Source organism: Acanthaster planci, linkage group LG01 (assembly GCF_054643075.1).
Source record: "Acanthaster planci isolate LZ-2023a linkage group LG01, COTS_SCS, whole genome shotgun sequence".
Classification (NCBI taxonomy): Eukaryota; Metazoa; Echinodermata; class Asteroidea; order Valvatida; family Acanthasteridae; genus Acanthaster; species Acanthaster planci.
In genome coordinates this window covers 12,931,253-12,954,832 of record NC_141777.1, presented here as the reverse complement: position 1 = coordinate 12,954,832, position 23,580 = coordinate 12,931,253, and the positions used below count along the sequence as shown (strand labels likewise).

The 23,580-nt window shown below is 42.2% G+C and overlaps 2 protein-coding genes across 3 annotated transcripts in view; both read right to left on the bottom strand.

The window, feature by feature from the left end:
- The window catches only part of LOC110979479 (tRNA (32-2'-O)-methyltransferase regulator THADA-like), a 30,263-nt gene extending 11,988 nt beyond the window's left edge, over positions 1–18,275 (bottom strand). The window contains exons 1-18 of the mRNA XM_022235302.2: positions 17,949–18,275; positions 16,068–16,293; positions 15,246–15,366; positions 14,104–14,285; positions 13,302–13,448; positions 12,749–12,875; positions 11,648–11,820; positions 10,579–10,669; positions 8,565–8,794; positions 7,950–8,278; positions 6,904–7,117; positions 5,944–6,508; positions 4,957–5,008; positions 4,368–4,592; positions 3,291–3,487; positions 2,268–2,659; positions 1,707–1,844; positions 717–932 (exon numbers count right to left, since the gene is read on the bottom strand). Of these exons, the coding sequence (XP_022090994.2) occupies positions 717–932; positions 1,707–1,844; positions 2,268–2,659; positions 3,291–3,487; positions 4,368–4,592; positions 4,957–5,008; positions 5,944–6,508; positions 6,904–7,117; positions 7,950–8,278; positions 8,565–8,794; positions 10,579–10,669; positions 11,648–11,820; positions 12,749–12,875; positions 13,302–13,448; positions 14,104–14,285; positions 15,246–15,366; positions 16,068–16,293; positions 17,949–18,124 (3,801 nt within the window). The 5' untranslated portion in view covers positions 18,125–18,275. The remainder of the gene's footprint in view (positions 1–716; positions 933–1,706; positions 1,845–2,267; positions 2,660–3,290; positions 3,488–4,367; positions 4,593–4,956; positions 5,009–5,943; positions 6,509–6,903; positions 7,118–7,949; positions 8,279–8,564; positions 8,795–10,578; positions 10,670–11,647; positions 11,821–12,748; positions 12,876–13,301; positions 13,449–14,103; positions 14,286–15,245; positions 15,367–16,067; positions 16,294–17,948) is intronic.
- Positions 18,276–18,895: 620 nt separating this feature from the next.
- LOC110979496 (uncharacterized) lies at positions 18,896–23,526 on the bottom strand. Of its 2 annotated transcripts, XR_015424647.1 has the most exons (4): positions 23,383–23,526; positions 21,755–22,054; positions 20,049–21,126; positions 18,896–19,996 (listed from the first exon to the last, which is right to left on the bottom strand). XR_015424647.1 is itself a non-coding variant. In XM_087134101.1 (3 exons), the coding sequence occupies exons 2-3, from the start codon at positions 22,002–22,004 to the stop codon at positions 21,062–21,064; spliced, it is 315 nt and encodes a 104-aa protein (XP_086990227.1). In that variant the 5' UTR covers positions 22,005–22,054; positions 23,383–23,526; the 3' UTR covers positions 18,896–21,061. The 2 variants fall into 2 exon arrangements, 1 of the variants encoding a protein (XP_086990227.1); XM_087134101.1 differs by having other exon boundaries at positions 18,896–21,126.
- Positions 23,527–23,580: the final 54 nt, after the last annotated feature.

The window sequence follows — 23,580 nt, the reverse complement described above, 5'->3', positions numbered from 1 at the left end:
TGTCAGTCTTCAAGATATGTAGCCAAGTACCGGTCAAAATGCATGACAGAGACTGCTTAAAACTGTACTAGGTGCTGACACCTTTCCAGTAACTTTTGAAACAAAAAAAAAGACTGGTTGGCAGCAATGGGATGGTGCAAAGAAAAATTTCCCTTTATTTTGAAAGAAACATCCCATTCTTTACAAACTCTGCCAAGCACACAAAAATTAAGTCTGGTCTTAACCCCTCGACGACGGGAACTTTTTTCTGAAAGCCAACCCCGAGAATTCCAGCCTCGCTTGGCCACAAAGGCCACCTGCCAAACCGCGAATTCTCGGTTTGTGGCCCTGCGTGCTCTGCACGCTTTGAATTACACAGTGAAAGTGGGGACTACTGTGAAACTGGTGATTATGAAGGAAATTCGGTCTTTCCATTTCTGGGCTACACCACTGCCAATCACCATATATACAAGAGCCAGGGTCTGCCTTCTTTCACCGTGTTTGCTCAAGTATGGCCGAGAATAATAGCTGAAAAGCAGGCTGAGGATCTCAATTTTTACGGCGGCTCTTACCGTCATCCGTTGCGAAGGGGTTAAAGGTTCTAGATTTTTGACATGGAAAAAAAGGAGCAATACAGCATGCTTATGGACACAAGTGATAAGACCCGTCAGCTCAAGGTCCAGACATAGTACAGAGACCAACAAGTAGACCCCAACAAGCCACTTCCAAAAACATACCTCTCGTCCCCGTGGCTCGGCACTGACGATAGATTCCACCAGCAGAGGGAGCCCTGCACTCTTTTTGGTGAAGGAGGACCCGGCTCCTTCGTCGGTAACCAGCGCCAGGACCCGGTCAAGCAGGGTCTTGGGTATGGCCTGCAGCTCTGGACAGGGACTGGCCAGGAGGCAAGAGCACAGCCTAGCAAAGCCCTGGTTGCAGCCATCAATAGCACCCTAAAGGTGAGTAGGAAAAAAACTAATATGCACCATCAGGGAAACCTCACTCGAATCCTGTTATGATGTACATGAAGCTCCACCCTCTACAACCACAGCGCAGCATTAAAATTCTCTGTCACCATCTCTGAAATCCACACTACAATATTCAGAGGAGAGCCATATTACACTGTTGGCAATCTTAATAAACAAGAAAGGGAGCGCTGTTTTCCAAAGAACACTTTTTCTCAGACCACAGATTGCATGCATATGCATCCCCAGGGGTACTTGGTGCTGCCACTTTGAAAGGGCACATACGAAGCTTTGGATTGTGGAAAAAACTATGAAAAAACTTATTCAACCCAAAAAGTTATAGCTGTCAATGATTAAGACTTTTAAGGAACAGATGCTTTTAAGCAGAAAATACACTAAAAAAATTTATGTGATGGCAGGCTTTAATTGCAAGACGGCCATTTGGACTTGTGCTCCCCAACTTCATTTTATTTTGAAGTATCCATTAAATTGCAAGGAAAGTATTCAACATTTTGGCCCTTTTGCATCATCTTTGTCCCACATACATACATGTATCTTGTTTTTTTCAAATGTTTTTACTTGGACGGTCTTGTTTTTGATTAAAGATTCCAATTTTTATTGAAGACTCGTGGACAAGCGTAATGCAACTTTGGATGTGCAGTGGTCATGGAAAGAACTTCCAAAGTGGGGATGTCACGCTCAGAATGTAGCCACTTGATTCACCAGTCAGTGTGGCTGTTCCACTAGGGTTCTCATTATTACCTTGTGCCGACACCTGGTCAGAATGGCTACCAAGATATTGGCCATCATGGTCACCTGGTCAAAGGTCAATATGCCCGGGTCGCCCTCACTGCACATTGGCAGGGCTTCAGCCAAACCTCCTAAGAGTAAGCTACACTCCTGTGAAGTAAACATATACAGGTATGTCAGGCTATCTGCTCTGCATGAGCTGAAGTGCACCCTCACCGGCAAAAGAAGACAGATGGTGCTAAGTTTTCGCACGTGTGAGTCAGTGAATGGCTGGACTGATAGGACCGACTATCACAGGTGTGCGTAGCTCTTTGCGAATAGCCTTGTACTGAGCATGCTCTGTTAGAATACCCCACTGGCTCATTGTCACCGAATGGAATCATTCTTTGCTTTGTTTGTTCTATACAATGCCTGAATAAAATTTATCAGAATATCATTGCAGGGGTTTCCCTTACCGGTAGGTCTGGGCGATGCTCCCATCTTCTCAAATAGCTGTTTAAAAGGCTTCAGTGCTATCAGGACTGTGCCTTGAATATTTTATTACTTTCAGAGATATTTATTTGATGTTATTACCTTGAGATTGAGCCAGCAGCAGGCAAGGATTAGCTGATGTTCCTCCGACAGCCCCAGCATCTCCTCATTGCCTCCTTCTCCAGCCTCCTCCTCCCCTGTCCTGTAGGCTGCCAAGTCTGCTATCAGACGTTCGATGGCCTCTCCCATCTGGCCAAACGAAGGCGCCATCATTGTGGACGCCTTGCCCTGCCCTTCCTTCTCCTCCTGTACCTCCAGGGAGGGTGACAACCTGTCCCGGCCCGACAGGATGAGCAGGATGAAGCCAGTGATGTCTTGGACGATGGCCAGGAGTTTCTCCATGAGGGCTGACCAGTTTGCAGGGTCTGAGGCAAAGATGGGTCCCAGCATGGTCGGCTGCTCAGTCACACACCTACGGATGGCACGGATCAGACCTGGACACAGACAGCAGTAGCACATGATAGACTGGGGTACAGTTTGAGTCCAAAATTACCTGGCTGTCAGTGGAAATAAAACAGGGTTGTATGGGGCAATGCTCAATTTCCACAAACTATATTCACTGCAATATTAGGCATAGTCCTAAGCACCAGATGCCACTCTGGTTGGTATGTGATAGGGGAATGAATACGTGCTTGTCCAGTCTAAGACCGGACCAGGAGAACAGCCGCTGATAATTGCCAAAGCCAAATTGCCCATTCATAACTACCTCTGAACTCACAAATTCAAAACAGGTTTCAAAAATTATGAATTACCAACAATTTTGTTTGACAATTTTACTCCATTCTTTTCGAACACCTTCTAGCCATGTTATGGTATATTCCTCTCACAAGTAGGCGTAAACAAGTTTTCATATGGATATTGGGGTATCGTGGTGCGTACTATGTGAGAAAGCACACAGCCAACCAACAATTTGTCAACCATTTATGCCCAGCTGTGTGATGAGCTCTTGACCAACGGGAATGGCTGACCTCTCAAAGCTATTTCTGAATTAATAAATAGTTATCTTAAATGCTCAGCAAATTTGATCTGCTTATTAACAGCCCCATCCAACTGCGGCCCACCCACCATGCATGGGCGTGACCGAGGCAGCCTGCAGCAGGTTCCGCTTGCAGCACTTGAGCTGGAAGGCGAGGCTCGTCAAGAGAGACTCCACAAAATGGACTGTTCCATTCTCGGTGGAGGGGCTGTTGGATTTGACAGGTGAACCAGGTGGGGAACTCATGTCGCCGTCCAGTTTCTTGAGGCTCTTGACAACCGAGTGTCTGTTAAAAAAAGAGGGTAAGAATCATCTCTTAATTTCAGAAATGTTTTATTTCGTCCGCATAAAAAACAGTTCAAACAAACATCATGACCAAAGACGTGCTACCACCAAAACAAAATCATCCAAAACTAATAAAAACAAAAATGGTATTGAAAAACTGACTTTGGGAAATGCCAAGATATCTTTATGCTGATCTTTTGAAGTGCAAATTCATGCATTAAGCTGGAGTTCTTTGCTAAAACAAATTGACACTAGCAAAAATGTAACCTGCAAAAAAAGGTTGCCATCAATGGACTGGAAGGTATTACTTTGACAACAAAAATTCCACTGCAGCTACAAACAGATGTACAGAGTTCATGAGGTACCACCGATCATTTCATTTCTGTTCCTATTGAACTCTGAAGGCAAACACGTGTGGCTTAAACCAACGCTGGGTTTACAAGGTGAAGTCCGCAGTGAAGGGTAGCAAACTAAATGTAATTAGCTAGAAAAAAAGTTATACAGCCTGTTAGGGAGCGTTTCATGATTGTTGAAGGTGGTACTTACTGCAGTACCGCTGTTTTTTTTAGCGGCACCGCACTAGTTACCCTAAAGGGCTTAATGCTGGTACCGCAAAAATACAGCGGTACCGCAGTAAATACTGCCTTCTGTAATTATGAAACGTTCCCTTATCTACACGGCTATGTTGAGATAACTTCTTGCAGATATTGATTTTGTGTGATCACTGATTTTGCTTGCCGTTTTAACCACAAAGCGACATGCAGCGAGATGTCCAAGAGTTGAAAGGGACTCTGGGAAAACACCAGACAAAAAGAGATCAGCTGAGATAAGATGAGACACGATAAGACAAAAATAAACGGCCAAAACGTCCGGCAACCCACTTGTAGAATATCAGCTTGGTAAGCAATGCTCCAGCCTCACTCTCCTGTACCTTGGGGCTGGATACCAACTGCAACGCCGTGCATAGGACTTGGGAGGAGGAGGTGTAGGGGTAGGCCGAGGAGGAAGGGAGGGGTGCTGGGTAGAAGGTGGCCAGCAGGTGGTAGGACGATGACCTGAGGTCATTGGAGCTGTCCTGGATGCACTCCAGAAGGAGGGAGGCGTTCCTACAAAGATGACATGGGAAGAGGTCATCGTTGTGGTTGGAAATATTTTAGAACTTTCTCTACTGAAAAAATTGTGTGAAAGTATGTTGTCTCTAGCTCCTGTACAGAGTAGATATATTGGCTAGATATCCTGCTCAAGGCATCAATATGGATTCGTCTACAGGTGAAAGATGAACTGGCAGATTTGTCAAGTCTCTGTTTAGCAGAGGTAAGCACAAGAGCTCCCACCAACTTTATCAGGCAAACTAATGAAGACATTGGGTAGCCTACAAAACATGGTCTATACCATAATCATCAATGCAAACACATTGACGGCCTAAGAAGGTACTCATTATCTGAATAGCAACCACTGTGTGGTGCTTACCTTTCAGAGAGCAAGTTGCATTTTCCGTGATCCAAAGCCCATGTCATTAAATCTGTGCAAGGCAAAGGGAAAAAAATCAGAACATTTCACGTGCCTTGTTGCTAATCCATTTAAACAGATGAAATTGATCCTTCACTTTCCAGCAATGATTTGAAGCAGTTGTGCAAGGTTAGCGAAGCCATCAAGGTCTCCTCGGTATTTGAAAATAATGTTAAAAGCCCTGGTACTACATGTCCATGTATCTCAAGTACTGTATAACGACAACAGGAAATCTGTCTCTGGTACAGAAGACCCAACAAACCCAAACAAAACAGGAGACTCACGTCCTTTTATTGCATGTCAACCAAGCTTTGCACCGATAGCCTGGTTCTTTACAATGCTCTAAGCTCTTAGGGCCATTCCTGAAGAGTATATAGGACCCTGGTGTCTCTTGTAAAGTGATTATGTAAGTGTACAATGTAATTTGAAAGTAAGAGATTCTTGGCATCATTCAAACTAAATTGGAAAACAGCTTCTTAACCCTCCTATGCTGAAGTCACTCTTTGGGTCACTTGGTAAATACCTCAAAGAACCGCAGCTGTGTCATGTTGTGCACTGCATCAGCTGTCCCTCACAGGAATATCAGATTGCACTTTTGTGCTGCCCAACAACTGTGCTTCACTGTTTCATGTGCATAATTGTGCAGTAAACCAAATGCAGTGAAGAGGACTGCACCGAAGACCCTGTGTCATTTTGTGCTGGCAACCAACTGTGTACACACTGAACCTGTGCATGTTTGTGTTCCGTATAGAAAACACATGCAAGAGAGTGACCGTGGGCACTCATTCATATTTGTGCTGTAAAACCAAAGGAGGGTTAATTGAGAAATGAAGCTACAGCCTGAAACACTGTACAAAAGTAATCAATACCATTTACATCCTCCAAACAGAATTCCGTATTATGCATCCCTTAAAAGTTAACCAGAGCAAAAAAAACCTGCCCATGTACCTTTAGTGTTTTGCTGCTTGTCTGCAGACAACAAACTTTCGAATGCGACGGCCAGAATGTCCAAGGCTGCTCGCTTGCGTTGATAGCAGGCTCCCGGGAATAGAGACCCAAAACACATTTCTATAAGCCAATCTAGGCAGTCCACTGCCTGGAGGAGTCTTTCCTTTAGAAGGGATAGTTGTGCACTCTCAGTTTCAGTGAGTCCATTGCCAACATGTGAAGAGGATCCTTTGGTTTTCCTCTCGCTCACGTGTGCCTCGCCCATCTTCTGAGAGAGATCGCTCTCCTCTGTTTCAGCAACGAGCTTTGTGAGTCGTTTCAACAAGGCGAGACTGCCGTCGCACAGCCTGGTCACGAACATGTTCACATTGTGCCGCAGTTGGTTGCGGAATGCGGCTGAATCGGAATTCAGGAAGTGGGGGAGAGTCTCCCGCAGCAAGCCTGTCTCGGCCTCAGAGGGGAGCTCCGATTTCTTGGGGGAGCAGCACAGGAGTGCGAAGGCGTCAGCTTGGATGTTGTCCTCTGAGTGCCAGAGTCCTGCTGAGATGATGTCTTTGTACTTGTCCTGAGGCAGGATATCAAAAAAGAGGCTTGATTGCTTTTTTTAGGATTGACAAACTCCCATCAGAAGAGGTAACTATGACAGATGATGCCCGTGGGCAATAACATCTACGTCTGGCTTGAATACTAAGTTTTTATTGGTCCAGAATAATCATGTGACTGGTCAAAAGAATGCATACATGATACTGAACCCACCCCTCAGCCAACTGATATACATATATGTATGACTTGTATGTACATGTACGTATGATCACCAGTTGACAGAATGCTTCATTCTCTTGTTAATGGCTGATGTTTCCGAAGTGATTCCACCTTAAACTCCCTTAACTTTAAGTTTATTCCTTCTTAGTTTATCTCAAAGAAAGTAGACACAAATTTGTGTCATTTCTGCAAACTCACTAGCCAATCAGAACTCAGCAGGCTGCTTATCCGGGCATATTTCAGCAGGATGACACACGTGTGCAGGTTGCGGATGCCTGAGTCATCCACTTGTGCTTGCTGCGGCTGACTTGGCGATCCTCTGGCCAAGCTATCCATCAGGACACTGAAGCAACCAGGGAAGCTCTTGAGAGCTGATGGTAGCCAGTACTTGGCGGTGTGGTATCTGATCAAACTGCAACACAGCAACAAGAAAGGAAATTTGAAAGTGTGGCAAGAAATCAACAATCTTTAGCATCTTTGCACAGGTGTAGTTAGACCCTCCAACCAATGAACAAAAATATACATGTACACACATGTGCGAATGCTGTTGACTGGTTGACAGTTAGTACCTGAGCCTACTGCTTTATCAACACGGATGTCTCCTTGAAGAGATCATATATGTAGGTTTCTGACAAGGATAAGTGATATATTCATTTCAGTGCTGACAGTCGCACATTAACTGAAAGCTGCACCATTCTGCTACACAAATATGCATTTGTTCAACTCCCCATTCAATTTTATTAAGCTTCAAAATTTTGCAGTTTACAAAGCACATGCAACACCTTTGATTTTGGCGATCTTATAATGCAACAGTGAAAAAAGTACCTGCTGCCTTCAACCTTTCCATATTCTAGCCTGGACATTCTAAAACATTTTGAAATAGAAAACTCTCTCTCACTCTCTCAAAAAAAGAAGATATTTCAGACTCTGAGCAACCCTGAACCAAGTGGTTCCATATTTTCCACTTTGTTCCAATGGTGATCCCTGGATAGGAAACTGTTCTCCTACATCCTGATTCAGCAGAATAACAGTGAAGAATTAATTTATATGGTGTACTTGAAGACGCTATTTATTCCAATGTGTATTACATGCTTTAACGCGGGCTGTGAATTTTCCCATCCTTCATAACGGTCCTTCATCATGTTCATTATCTCGTTTCAATGATACTCATTTGAAATGTGAACAGAAGGTGGTTGTGAAGATGTGCTGCGGCAACAAGGGTTGTAGTTTGAGCCAAACCTCACCTGTCTTTGCTGCACAGTCCCTCCAGCATGACGTCCTTCCACACACTCCCCCATGCCTCGGCCTGTCTCTCCTCCTCCCAATCTCCATGGCTGTGCCCACCAGCCACGCCTTCCTCCCTCAGTTTCCGCACCAGGGTGCTGTGCAGCTCAGTAGCAGCAGCGGCCAAGTGATTGGTCGCCAAGCAGCGCAGGAGCTCTCTGGGCAGGCTGGGCCGGGCTGCCAGGAGGCGTGTGGCACCGGAGTGGGGTACCAGACTGGACAGGAGGAGGTACCGTCCCTTGATGTGCCACGCCGTGCCCAGTAGAGAGCTGGCAATGGAGTCCACCAACTGGTGACACAGAAGGACAAGAAATCCAACCCAGCTCATCAAGGAAGGAAGGAATCACTGATCTCTATGTTACATTGACATCATGTGCAAAGAAAGTCACTGTGTCTTGACTTTTTTGTGGTTGATATAGTTATGTACAACTGTGTCAACTGGAAATACTTAACTTGCGCTTACTTTCTGTATCTTCATTCACACATATGTTCATATGGCAAAGCAAACAAGGACCTTTTTTTCTCCTGCTTAATCTAGGAAACAGGTGTCTGACTTCTTCTTTTGAAGCACGCACCTGAGAGTCTGTGACTCCTTGCTTCTTGTTCTCCCGATGATGTAAGTCCAGCAGGGTGGACAGCGCTGACCGCATCATTTCTGTCACTCCGTCCACTGGACTCTGCCACTCCAGCCAGACTAGCCGCAGGACGCTCTGCGTGTGGGCAGCATCTGGGCCAAAAAGCCGGACGGAGTCCTTGCAGAGAGTTGGCAGGAGATGCTTCATTGCTTGAAGGTAGAGTTTCAAGGCTGCAGATAAAAAAATAAAAAATTGAAACAATATCAAAAACCATCAAATTAGCAAATAAATTAAATGAAGCAATATTTCAAAGCCACGGGTAAAAAAATGATCATGATATGAAGTCACAAGTGAAAATAATTTTATAAATGATAAATTGTGAAAATAAATTATGACAGATTTTTGCCCTGGATATAGTGGCTCACACGTTTTCTTTGCTTAAGTGCATGGCTCTAAATTACAGGTAATTTCTTTTAAGAACGCAATAAACTGGAAAACAGAGAAAATTAAACATGTGTTATTTCCTCCAATATTTTGTGTTTAATGCATCAATAGTACCGGTTTCACACAGTGCCCTTACCTGGGTAATCTCGGGATTAACGAAAAAATTAACCCCGAGATTACCTGGGTCTCTTGGAGCGTTCACACAACACTTTTTGGGGTTAGAAATTCTCCGGGTTAACTGCCTCAAAACCCCACTTAACCCGGGTAATTTCTAACCCTGCTCCGGAGATGGGTTAACCAACCAATCTCGGGGTTGAACGGCGGCCTTGAGACGATTCTCCGGGTTGCCCTTGGATGTGTGAACGCTCGCCTAATAGTCCAACCCGGGTATGCTCGCCCATGGTTCGTCAAGCTGTCTGCGTGCTCTCTGCATGCGTAGGAAAAAACTTCACAGCATGGTGCCATTTTTCAATGCGCTTACTGGGCTGCAATGACTTTACTATCTTCCGTAGCTGGTACCTTGTTGCAGCGGGTTTACGTCCATTTGGTAACTTGTATTTTTGTTTGTTTGCCGCACAATAAATTACAGGGCGCCAGTCTTGACCACAAGGATTATGTGTACGTGTAAAGCAGCACATTGAAAGCTAACACGTCAGAAGCCATGTTGGCTATGTCAAGTGACTGAGCGCAAAGGATTGTGGGAAGGCATAGGTCAAGTGATGCTATTCTCCGGGTTTACATTTGCGATCGCGCTCGGTGCGTGAAAGCTGTCGATTACTAACCCGGGTACGCACCAAAGTGGGTAGGATGAATTGCGGGGTGAAGCGTGTAGTGTGAAACCAATTCTCCGAGTTATTTTTACCTGGGTGTGGACAAGTACTTGGGTAATTATTTACCCGGGTAATAAGAGTACTGTGCGAAACCAGTGTAATATTCATCAATGCTTAATTTAGAAGGCAAGCATCTGACAAGTCTATACAATTGTAGGTTTGCCAAAGAATGCAAAATTTTTTTGTCATTCACATCTTAACAATGTTATGTTGCAAACAACATGCAAATGTGATCTTGTCTTGGACAATTTTCTATGTAACAGCACACCTGTTACTCATTTTCAAATAGGACAAACACTACTTTTCCACATGTTTCATCTATCAAGTGCTTCTTGTTTTCCTGATTTTCAAAAGGTGTCAAGTGTAACCATGTTGGACTGTGCACAAATTCGTAAGCACAGTATTCAAATGTGCAAGGACGACGAAAACTTTCCCAAAATGTTTCCCAGAACAAAAAAGGCCTGTGCAATTACGGGTATTACGGAAGCCAGGTGACGTTCCTGTGAACAGGTACCCCGACACCCTCAAAATTACAAAAAAAATGAATCCTTTGGTAATACCGTTAATTCAAGGTATTTTTTAAACATTCTGACACACTCAATATTTTATTTTTTTGAGAAAAGCCAAGTTGTCCAATGAATACGAGAAAGTGGATGTCTTGGCCTTTAGGCCTGTGGTGGGTACCTGACACAGGCCTACAATAAAAGCAACTTGAAAAGGTGACTGATAGTGCTTGGTACCTTCGCTGGCGTGATATTTCAACTCCCCGTCTGCCTTCTCGCACAGGTCACATACTACAGGGAAGAGCACATCGGTGCAAAGAACCTGACGCTGAAAGAAGAAAATAAACAAACAATGCAACCATGAGTTGCCGGAATGTTTCACAAGGAAGATTTCAAAAGGTGGGATGCTCCTCTTGGAAGCGGAACTCTCCCTTATGGAATGCTCTTTGCCCAGCGGCAGTTTATGGCATTTCTATTCAGGAACACACAACTCCCAAGTCAGTTTGTATGCACAAATAACACTATCCTATGGAGGCATGAAGAAGGAACAGCAGGAGGATTCCCAATAAGCCTTTTGGTAGTTAAATTGAATAGAATCTGGTACACTGAGTTATCTGATTGCACCGAAATATAGCAATTTGAATTCCCCAGACTAAAGACACAGTAATACCTCGTGATTCGGGGCAAGCTTTTGCATAGCCACCACTTTATCAGGAATGGACTGGTTCCTTTGTGCCCTTCTTATCCATTGACAATGTACATGTATTAGTGTATGGTGTCTCTTATGTAACTAAGCAAAAGCTTGCCCTGAATCACACGGTATAGCAACAGTGTTTTTAGTATGGAGCATTTCAATTGTTATGTTCATGTGAAGTTAAAGAACTCAGTGAACCAGATTTATTCAAATTTAACTAACTTGCAAAAGCACCGTTCTCATTGGAACTGAACTTTATTTTTATTATGCAGCAGATGATACCCGCAGGTAAGAGGAATTTTTCTTTTTTAAATCTGATACCTTTTCCACATTTTCAATGTCATTCTGGGTAATGAGATTTTTTCAATAATACATGATTCAAAATCTGATATATTAGCATGGAATGTCTATGTCAAACTGATATTGAATAGTCAAGTAATATTGATAATGTCTCCTGACCCTACTGCAAACACTTGGAGATACAGTAAGGAAACACACCAGTGGTCATTTTTCCACAAAACGAACTGAATTTCCTATGGCTCTTGTGACATAGGAAGGCACGGTTGCCCCATCCTTGCACAGATCCCAACACCACTGAATGATCCTACATACCTCTTGGTTCGCCCACACATCCTCTAGGAGTATGGCCTTGCTGCAGCATGCCAGGACACCTCTGGTGATAGCAAGTCTGGCAAATGTTGTAGAGGGAAGGGGCACCAAAGGTACAGCGTCCTTCACGAATGTTCCTATCTGCACCTCGTTTGAGCTTCCTCTGCCTACAGGAACTGTACAGAATACTTACATAAGTGTCACTTGAACCCAGTCTATGAGTAGGTGGAACAAAGTCTTTATGCTTTTTACTTATTGTAACTTTGAAAGAGTAGGGAACTCACGTAAACATTAGTGACTGTATAAATAGGAAGAAAATTTTTGTAGAGCTATTTCACTTTGGGCAGACATTAGACATCAGAGAGTTATTTCAACATCCCTGTTCTCGTACTGGGAGTTTTGCCCTTTGACAAATCACATGTATATATATTTGTAACACTGTGTACTCGGTGTCGTCTAATGGTCAAGTGGGAAGACCTTTGCGCTTGTAGGAAGGAGGTCGTGGGTTGGAGTCACACCCGAGCAAGCTTGTGAATTTCTCAAGAGCCAAGTATAAAGTGTTACAAATACATGCATGTGTTGATGAAGGGAAAAACTCCTACTATGAATAAGTGGGTAGACTTGTTCAGGGTTGTCATTCTCTGAGTCTGCTTACTTTCCCGTTCTCTACAGTAATGGAGACTGGCTATGCTCTGTGGGCTACTTTAGGTACATGCCTTTGGCTCAACCACGATGTAGTTTAGTCTGTCTTATGGTACAGTGCATTTGGACATGTAGGCCTACTGCATGGAATATGTTATTATTGTGGTTTATCGTCGCAGCCCAGAGGCTGAATTGTGGGCCAACTTACACTCACAAAAAAATTACCAATAATTGCCAAAAAAAAATCTTAAAGAATTTACTCAGATAAAACTGCTAGTTAGAAAAATTCAAAAACTTTTAAACGAAACCAAGCTCTTTAAAAAATGTCACTATTACAATTATAAACAATTAAAATAGGACACACAATCTACAGAAAGAAAGTTACACGTAGTTCTTATTCAGTAGTTTAACCAGAGAAGGGACTGAACTGTATCTGACAAATGAGTAAACTTTTCTTATTACTTTGTTTGGACGAGTATCTGGTCAGGAGACTTGCCATCGCCTCTGCAGCTTGTCTTGGCTGAGGTGCTGAATTCATCATCATGGCCAGGGCACTGCCAGCCAGGAGGCCGCAATCTTTGGAAAACCGCTGAGGAGTCGCGACACAAAATGATATTAGGAGTAGGCCTACCGTTTTATGAAAAGTTTGAATTTGAGAAGTAGCATATGCTGAAAGCTGCATACTGACTGAATGTTGATACAGTAAAAGTTGAGAGGGTCTGACGTTTTTATCTCTCAGTACTTTCCCTGATAACATCGAAACATCAGGACTTCCTTAATCTTAACAACTGAGGTAAAAAAAATTTTGACTGACAAAAGGAAGACTGATCCGATACATGCACAATGGTTCAGTTGATTCCAGTATCTTGGCAAATAATGAAACCATTTTACAACTTCAAAGAGAAAACCAGAATTCAATACGAATTCCACTGAAATGAGGATACTGTTCAAACTCTTGAAATATTATGGGATGGCCTCAAAAAGTACAAGGACTGCATGTTTTCTTTATTCTTACCTGGCTCTCCAAGAGTGTCATTAAGCCTGAGATGATCTGATGGAGGTCATAATGGCATTCATTGCTCGGAGGACTATTATTCCTTCCTGGTTCCCATAGCAACGGTTGTAGTAGTTCTTGTCCATGCTGGCACATCTGCAGAAACACCTGAAATTAGAAAACAAAGCACTGTGAAAAAACTGGTGTTAAATCTGACACTTCAATGGAGAATAAATCTGCCATTGATAAAGTGGATGGCACAGAGACCTTAAGGTAATGTTTTCAAGAATCAATTCAAAGAAAGACCAATCATCCTAAAGAAAAAAGAAACATTTTTGGATTCAAACAAAGCTGATCATAATCAGTAGTTTCATGTATCTCTGGATCACATTATTCAAACAAACAAATGAAAATCTGCTACGGTACAGCATGAAAAGGGCTAAAAATGAAGAAAATAAAACCAAACAAAAACAAGACAACTGCTATGAATACATAGTCACTGGCCTCAGAAAAGCTTAGTCATTCTTGGATTAAAAAAGGGCTGCCACATCGATAATAACACATATGTGTACATGTACAACAGATTTTCCTCACATTAAGGTTCTGTTCTCAATTAAGCATTACGTGGCTATGATGCAAGAAAGTGCTTTTACCAACCACGCCATATACATATACAAGTAACTTTGGATCTATTTGCTGACTGGGTTACAACTGAATAACCACACAACACCTCCGGACTATTTGCCTTATTGTGGATGTCAACCTGACTATCTGTAGTTTGAAACAAGTCACAAGACCCAGTCAAAGGTCTCCCAATCGTCACCTTAGCTGCTTGGTAGCTTGCATCCATAGCTGGTGCCCGGCTGGGCTGAACACAGCCGGTGTCTGGCCTGCTGTGTGTCTTGATCTCAAAGTTCAGAGTTTGGGCAACGCAGGAAAGGATTTGATGGAAATTACTTTCCAGGAATCCTCTGACAAGATCACTGGACTCCAGCAGACAAGAGACTGGGAGAAAAAAAGACAGACAAAGTAAAATTCATTTTCAAAAAGAACAAAATTAACAGCAAAGTGAAAAACCTATAATATGTCAATACATGCCGTAAAAGAAGCAGGATCCAAATTATATTAAACCTTGAAATTATCAATGCTGTAGAGATTGACACTTTTAAAACAATATGTGATTTTACACAAGAAATTCTTGCTTAGCTAATTTATATACTACGCAAAAACTAACAGTGTATCAGTCTTGGGCAATATACCAAGACTTTTTGCCAGTTGAACAATTTTTGCTAAGCAAATGTTTTCAGTGCTGAGCAGATTTGTGAGCTACATGTAAGCCGCGTCTGAATCACTTGGCTGTGGCTTGAAATTACACTTGAGTCTATGATAGTGGCTTTAGCCGTACCTATAGACTCAAGTGTAATTTCAAGCCCTAGCCAAGTGATTCAGACTTGGCCTACGCAGCTCTGTGAAGCTGGCCCATGCATGCATGATGAACAAAAACAAAGTTAGATCCAAGTCACTGGTACTGTGCAGTGATGTTTCCAAGCGATCCTCACAAGGTATTCCACACGAAGTGTGGCAACCGGACTTCTGATAGTTGAGGATTCTGGTGGATTCAAGAGGGTGTTCCTGACAAAGCTGTCTGGAGGGGAGGGGGTTGATTATTAAGGCTCAAATCAAAGGGTTCAAGCACACAAATGTTTTTACCAAGGTATTTATGAATGGGGCTCAAAAGGATGATGAAAAGGTTTCAAACTAGTACGTTTTAAACTGGCTGGTCCTCCTAGCAACGGTTGTGTGATCAATCCAAATACCATCCACAACCCACTAGCCTGTTTTAAACGTCTTTAAAAGTACACTGTATTAGTTAAAAATCCCCCATAATAATGACAGTACATGTATATTCCTCAGCTGGTTCCTGCCTCTGAAAGCTTGGATTTCATACATATATTCCCATAATACCTTTGTTCAAGTCTTCCCCACTTATTCCTCCCTCACGTGCTGGCATAGCAATCAGTTTTCGAAACCTCTCCTCAACATGGCTTCTGGTTTCCGCCTGTAAGCTCATGAGTTTCTCAAGGGCCTGACATACAAATAAGAGAATGTGGTTTACTTCTCAAACTGTTAATGGGAAGTACAAAAAGGATCAGACATGTTCTGGAAGGAACCCTGTACTCTGCAAAAAACAAGAAAGTTTGGTAGTGTCACAGCATGCCTAATAAATAAATTTCTTGGTGTAAATAGAACACTGACTGGCATATTTGCGATACTGTATGTCTCTGGGTAATTTTAGTGCCGATAATTCTCCAATTTGTCTTGATCCAAAGCACTATCACCCAGGCAGGCATAAGCATATCAACTGACTGACAGGAGTGACAGTGGTCATGATACAACTATGGCAAGAACGTCTTGTATGGAGACTGCTCTTGAACCTAAGACAGCACTAAAATATAAGAGTGGGTATATAAATAAAGCCCACATCCACCATTACTGATGCAAATGACATCTGGCCATCTTAGCTCCAAGGGAGCATGCTGCTCAGTGCTGCAATTTCAGGTGCAAACAGCTATCAACACATCCATCATACATGTACATGTATCTCTATTCCCACAGGTGCCCATTTGTATCCCTGGTGGGCAGGGGCAGACAAAAGGGAGTAAGGTGACCTGTCTATGGTTACAATGCAACCAGCAGCTGGAGTAACACTTTATGAAGGAGTTAGATGAACAAACCTTGACCACTAGGCCACACACCTTTGGAAAAAGAAACAATCAAATGTCAAACCTTTTTGGATTTCTGGAAGACTTTTGAGTTGTTGGCCTGGTCGACGTACAACTGGCTCATAACTTGACAGGCGAGTGACAAGATTAAGCCTTCTTCTTTGGGGAATGGTAACAAGTGGACTGGGACTCCCTTGGCTGAGATGTGGTGCTGATGAGTAGTGTGGATCCGAGTCAGGCACTCGCTGAGTTGCTCAACGGTCTCTAGGACTGCCTGGACATTAGTCAGCCTGTTGTGAGATATTGAAAGTCCATGCAACAGGTACAATGTACATATGTACAGTATACACGATCAATTTGTTCAAATTTTACCCATTCTTCTTGCCTCAAATATTACTGCAAATTTTTACTTTGCTCTGCCGTCACTTTGTCCCATTTTAATAAGGGAATAAATATGTACTTGAACATTTAAGACCGGCTCGGGAGAATGGACGAGATTTATGCCCAAGCCGCCCTTGGCATTATCAGCATTCACTGTCCTCAGCAAGGTCTTAAACGATAGATATTCCCATTCATAAATACCTTTTTATTTAGAGAGTCAAAAGAAGTCAACATTTGATGGATTTCCAATGATTTTGTTCTAAAACTTTACTTCCATTTTCCTGAACATCGCGTCCTTTTTATGGTATGTACTCCTTTTGAAAGTTGTCCAATAGAATCCCTTCAATAAACTTGGTGCGTGCATAGCGTGTTGTGTGCACACAGATTCATCAGACCCCATTAAACTGTCTCGTATCAAGGCACTACTGCGTGATTTCCACAGCGGGCATGATCACTTCTAAGAGGGCATTATCAAATGTTAATACACGGTCACGTGACGCGTTTTGATCAATAGGAATAGAAAAAATGCCCCAGGTATTTATGAATAATATCTGTGCTTTGTTCATTTTTTGCAGAACGGACTGATTAGAATAAAACCACTGATTTCGTGATTAATTTGGGTTAAAGAAAATAAGATACAACAACAATTGTGGTACTAGTTACACCACCAAAGAAACCACTGGAACCAACTTCATATACTGTACATGTACACATGTATTTGGGGGCAATGTTATATACATGGTTGGAGAGCTACAATAAAATATCAAAACAAAAATGCTAAGGTGTCCTTCATCCAATGTAATACGTAACTCCCAATATTACTCCCACTATATTGTCGCAAGAAAAATGTAAATTAAAATCCAGCATAGACATGACAGAAATTGTATGCTGTAAAAGTATGTGTGGTTCAAATATTCCTTGTGATTGTGACACTGAATTTACGAGATCCATACTGCTCACCCCAAACAAGCACTTGTTCTTTAAAAGTAATCAAACGCAGATTTGTTTTTTTTCATTTCCACAGAAGGAAAAAAAATGTTTGTACCTATTAAAGCAATTCCAACTCAGTCATTCCTAACAAAAGGCACGACAAGTGATTAAAACAAGTAAAACTGAAAAAGGTTACGAGAAAAATCCTACAGCTTGTAAAATTCTAATAATGTTTCTAACATCTCAATTTGGAAAACAGTTTACTGTCCTAGTCTGAAAAGAAACTTTGGTTCTCTGGTTCTGGATCGGCCCTTCTGTGCTAAATAAAATGTCAAATTGGAAATTACAATGTCAACTAGTATTATCATAGCTCCATGGTTCAACCATGGACTTTAAAAGATAATCAGACATGTCACATGATATCCCCAGAACTGTGGGGTCCGACGTCCGTGGCCGCTCCTCTCCCACGGAGAGGAGCAGACGTCGGACCCCACAGTTCTGGGGGTAGGCCTAGGCCAAGTCAAATGACATTTCATTATCGCTCATCAGTAACTTATGCTTACGACGGGCAGTGTAACACTAGAAGCTTTTACTTGTTAAAATGTTAAGTCAATCTTGCACATAAACACCATACCTCTCCCCCGACGAAGCATGCAACGACAGGAAAGTGACACACTGGGACAGCGCTAGGAAATCAGCACCCACTTCCGTGCGCTCCTGATCTGCCGAAGAAGCCAAACGGCTAAGCCGGTCCCGCAGTGAAGCCATCATCCGTCCGATAACCCCTTTACTCGAAACAGATGAAAACATTTTCACGCATTTGTCAGACAAGGGTCATGACCAGGGGTTATGCAACTTCCCTTGTGAATGTTGTGTAACTTGTAAAATGTATAAAACATTAGCAACGTAGCCGAAAAAAGACCCGCAGCAGCATCACAGTGCATGCACAGCTGAAGGAAGTCAGGTACCCGGCTAATTTGTAGCTACAAAATGTTAGACGCAAGCTTGCATGCGTCTAGGTACCATGAGTACGGGGGGGGGGGGGCTGACAGTGATGAATTTACCGCCGCGCCGGTATACGTTTCTCATTGAATTATGCAGTCCTCACCAATGTCCCCTCTAATGTTCCAAACTGAACAATAGTGGTTTGGGGAATCCCCACACACTGTAGTCAATTTCCTCCAGCGTCTCACATTTAAAATTCATAATTCCCAATTACTGCACATTTCTTTCCCCTCCTTCAAAATTAAACATTATCATGCCACGTACATACTGCTGGACCAACTTATCAGATGCATGATTCAATTTACAAAAGTGACAGAGCCCCCCATACATGTGATGGTCTTGACGTTCCGGTAACTTGGCATACACCTTTGTTGATGTATATTCTTGTTTTTCCTCATGCGCAGATCAAAGCATTCACACAGTAATCTTAAAATTAAAAATGACTGAAATGGAGGCTCCAATTACAAAAAGAAAAGCAGAACTGTCCGGTTTGAAGCCCTTGAGTTGGAGATCTTGCATTACAAACATGTCAGTCCAGTACAAAGTGAAAATAAACACGGAATATGACAAATCACATATTTCGAAGAAATCAAATTCTTTTATTATGCCAGTCAAATCGATCCTAGTATTTCATAACTTTTCAATGGAAAATAAAACTTTGACTCACCAATGAATCAAGACAAAATATACATATATACATGTATACTACTGAAACATGTCCTCAGCAGTATCTAACAGCAAATCAAACTGGGTTAACAAAAATGTTGTCAATAAAAAGTGAAGTGATGTTTCAGCGAACCACACTTAATGACCCCATAACTAAATACATTTCAGCCAGTGTTCTCACACCCACACTCCCCTAGATTTAGTTTGAGGCTGCAAAACATTTTCATAAGAGTTATACATGAGATTATGAGAATAGATTAAGCTATAACTCCGTACGTCCGCCGCGGACAACAGGCACAAAATAATGTTGTTTGTTGCACCATTACGCAACTTTGTTTCAAGAGCTTTTGAAACAAATCACCCAAGCATGCCCATGGCTGGGTGTTCCGTACTGCCCAGCCACCAGTCAGTCTTGCGTCTACCTTCTGAACAGCAACACCTGTTTCCAGTGTCGTTTGTCCACTGTCACAAGGTCAACTGCAGGCTCACCCTCCCGCTAAGGTAACGTCTACAATAAGAAATTTGTTAATGTCTACACTCACTGGTTGCATCCTCTGTCCAAGCAACACAAGCATATTTGTCCTCAAATGAGTTTTTTTTCCCATGAAATAACAAATTAACTTATCCCTCTATTAGCAAACCTAATAATGTCTTGTTTTGAACGATATCTTACATATTGCAGTCACAAGCGTTTTGAAAATCTGAACAAAATTACAAGGGCAATTGGAGAGACACACGTAAACCCACCCAGTAGTGCCTGATGTGTGTATCCAAACCATATTTAAACTGTGGACACTCAACAAAAGAGGACAATTGGATCCACAATTGGAAAATGTGAATAAATCCTATGGGAGCCCTACACAAAAAGTTAACTCTGAATGAAAGGACCATACATGACTGAAGACATTTTGTGCGAGTGTGGCAGTATGCTGGACAGAATTTCCAATTATAACAAACACCTTGGGGCGAAAAAAAATCTGGATACCTTGGGGCGAAAAAAAATCTGGATACCTTGGGGTGAAAAAAAATCTGGATACCTTGGGGTGAAAAAAAATCTGGATACCTTGGGGCGAAAAAAAATCTGGATAGGCAATCTGCTGTTGGAAGCAAAGTCACTATCTTCCACATATCGCTCCAGATGCTGGATTTAAAAGATTTTTTTTAGTGACGGGAGCAGTTGAGAGTTGTTCCCTTGGCACACTCCTACAGAGTTCATCAGGAACCAGGGGCCAATTTCATAGAGCTGCTTAAGCACAAAACTTGCTTAAGCGGAAAAAAAATTTGCTTAATAAACAAAGGTTACCAGCTCAAACTCTATCTGATTGTCATGCTGACCCCAAAACAGCTAAATACAATCCCGGAACAATATAAATCACATGGAGTTTTGACTGGTTACTTGATTTATCAAGCAAGTTTTTTCACACTAAAGCAAATTTTGTGCTTAAGCAGCTTTATGAAATTGGCCCCAGCATTTTATCTCCATTGGTATGTACAACTCAATATTGCTAGAATTATAATTTATACATCAAATTTTTTTACATTGATATCACAAGGACATCACTGGCTATGGGTGGTGTTAAACGGCCCAACTGCACCATCGGTGCCTACTACAGTTTGGGGCAGACGTAGCAGTTGGGAAGGACTTCACTATCATCGTGTTTCACTGCTATGTGGAGATGTTGAGTGGACGATGCTCATACATGTAGTAGTGGGATAAGTGCATGTTAGAGCGAAATTCCGAATTCCTGTCTTTTAAAAAGACTGGGCAGGAACAGAGAAGGGCTCTAAGCCTCTGACCATTTTGTAGAGTGGCTCCCTGTGAGATTATTTCAAGGGTCAAATTGCACCAAGAAGACAACACCGTCTTCAGTGAACCTCTGAAGCCTTCAGCTGATGGGGAGTCCTCCATTGGGAGCCACGCAACACCACAGAATAACATAGGCTTGATAATCGATGCAGTTCTAGTACATGTAAAGTATGTCCGCTACAAGTGTTCTGCCATGACTGCAGATTGCAACTCTGTGAGAAAGAAAACGGCTGGAGTATTTGTCACGTGATACGGCAGCAGGCGTCTCATCAGCCCATAAAATCCACAGGCTTGTAGACATTTTCAGCGACATGTTCGGCAAGCTCCTGTTGTCCTGAGGAGGGATATAAAAAGGACACAAGGGTAATGCCTACAGACCAACAGAGCAAGGTTATTCGCAGATCCCACGACTATTCTGTGGATTTGAGCATGGTGTGCACTGTGAAAAAGTTAATTGTTTTTAGAGAAGCAGAGTCAATTTTAGCATTAGATGTTTCTAGTTCACCCAGTTCCTCCATCCCCCCCAAAAAAAATTAAAAAATTGCTTGTTCATTGACCTGTTGACTCTAAAAAGACTGACAGGAAATTTCTTTTGTACAAGACAGAAATTATCACAGTTGGCACTACAATCTGCCTCTGGTTGAAGTGCACCCTCACTGGCAAATACATGTACAGTAAGTGACGGACTGGAAGGAAGTTTTTCAGCTGGGCTTGTGCGGGTGCCCAGCGTACATGCAGAGAACAAGCATTCAAATAGACATTGGTCCCATGGGCTCAGTGTGCCCTGAGCCAAATGAGTATGAATCTGCACATGCATGCCATTGAGTATTTTGAATATAAGTCCAATCACCACTCCATCATTCTTAAACACACAACCCATGGGCATCCAACTTTTAGTTTTAACTTTGAACTACACATACTGGGCTAACTTTTCAAAAGAAAGAGTTCAAGGTAATATTTACTTTCAAGAATGGCAATCTTTTTGTTCTTTATCAGCTGATCTCTCTCTTCCTGGGACAAATTTTTGAAAGTCTCTGTAGTCACTCCAAAGTGGGCTGCTTGGATGGCATCTCCCCCCTTCATCCACTTGAGGCAGAGCACCCCCAGCATGGTCCAGACCCCCATGCCATACAGCACGGACATCCTCCATCCCCACCTGGGGTGTTTGCTGAGGTCAAACCGGCGTCGCAGGTTCTGCCACAGGGTGGACATGACGTGTTGCTGGTGTCAAAGCACACTCTATGGCAAGACTCGCGACTTGTCTGCATAATTTAAAGGAAAGGACATGCCGAAAATGAGCTAAGTGGCCACACAAACTCAGAAAAATTGGCCGAAGTATGAAGCAAGACTGGCAGAGAGTAATTCTTTATCCCTTTTCAGCAAAACTTTCTTACGGACATTGGAGTTATTACACCTAAGTCCTTAGCCAGTGAAACTAGAATGTAACACTGAAACAAAAGGAAACAGGTACAATATATCATGAGTGACAATTTTCATGCTTTTGGGACCCCCTATGTAAATCGTATGTGTGTACATCGTTCGAAACACCTGAGCTGGTAAAGTTTACAATTGCTGTCTAAAAATATCTTTAAAAAGGGTCAGAGTTGAAAAAGAAGACTTCTTGCTGAGTATAAAGATAATTCAAAATGGATATGTACATGTACAGTGTAAAATGTCCAAAAATTGAGTGAAGCAATTAGGCCTAGTGTTGTCCTGAAAGTAGGGCCTACGAAAACATGAAGTTATGATGAACACGATAAAATTTGAAAATTACGGTTTGTAAATATTTTTATCCCAAATCTACAATGTACATGTAACACTGACATAAAAAGAGAAGTACTGGAAAGAGTTCCATAAGGGGACGCCATTTGAAATCCCGTTCATAAACCCTTTGAGATCGCTCTGAAAAAGTCGAGGCTAAGTGAGTGTTTTCTAAGCCATGTAAGCATGGACATGATGGAGGTAAGTAAAGGACTCAATATTTTCTCTCCTAAATTGAACTTTTCTAGACATGTTTTTGCTTTCTGATGACCAATAATACGTTAATAGGCCACTGTCATGACTGTAGGGAATAATTACTTACATCCACAGGCCTATGCCCTATAAATTCCGGCTGTGTAATAAAATCGAAAGAGATTGTTTTGCAGGTAAACGTGTAGGTTCCATAGCGACTAAACTGGGAAGGAACTTCCATTATACGGAGGCCACTTGACACCTCATGCACAAAACCGAGGGTGGTCTGAAAAAATCTACGTGTTTACCAAGTAAACGACTTGGTTTTTTTCTCTCCTAAATTGAACGTTTCTGGACATGTTTTTTCTTTCTGAAGGCTAGTAATCACGAGTAATAGTAATACTGACGGAATAATTTAGAAGGGGGCCTAGTATCTAAGAAAATCTTAAATAGCCTACAGAAAATCTTTCATGACGTCGTATTAAGTAATGTACCCGAGTTAGTTTGAATATAAATTAATTCAAACAAAAATGGCAACGGTTAACCCGAGTAAGTTTGAATATAAATTAATTCAAACAAAAATGGCAACGGTTAAATATTATTGTGTTGTTTTGATTAAAATAAGAGAAACGGTAACCTCTGCTCGGTTCCGGCCTATACCGCTACATACATGACCAGCACTTCATCGTCTCACGTTTTTAACGCTGCGCTTAGGACAAAACCCCGATGGAAAAAAAATTGAAGACGCCTAGGCGCCTAGGTACTGTTCGCAAATCAGACTGGTACTTAAAGCAACCGAAACAATCTTTTTACGATATTGGGTCTGGGACTCGCT

What these genes read in the sequence shown, in the direction of transcription:
- LOC110979496 (XM_087134101.1), bottom strand. Translation starts at nt 22,004, where the DNA reads ATGTCCACCCTGTGGCAGAACCTGCGACGCCGGTTTGACCTCAGCAAA. An exon ending in AAAGATTGCCATTCTTGAAA is followed by an intron (nt 21,127 to 21,754) that starts GTAAATATTACC and finishes ATCCCTCCTCAG; the next exon opens with GACAACAGGAGCTTGCCGAA.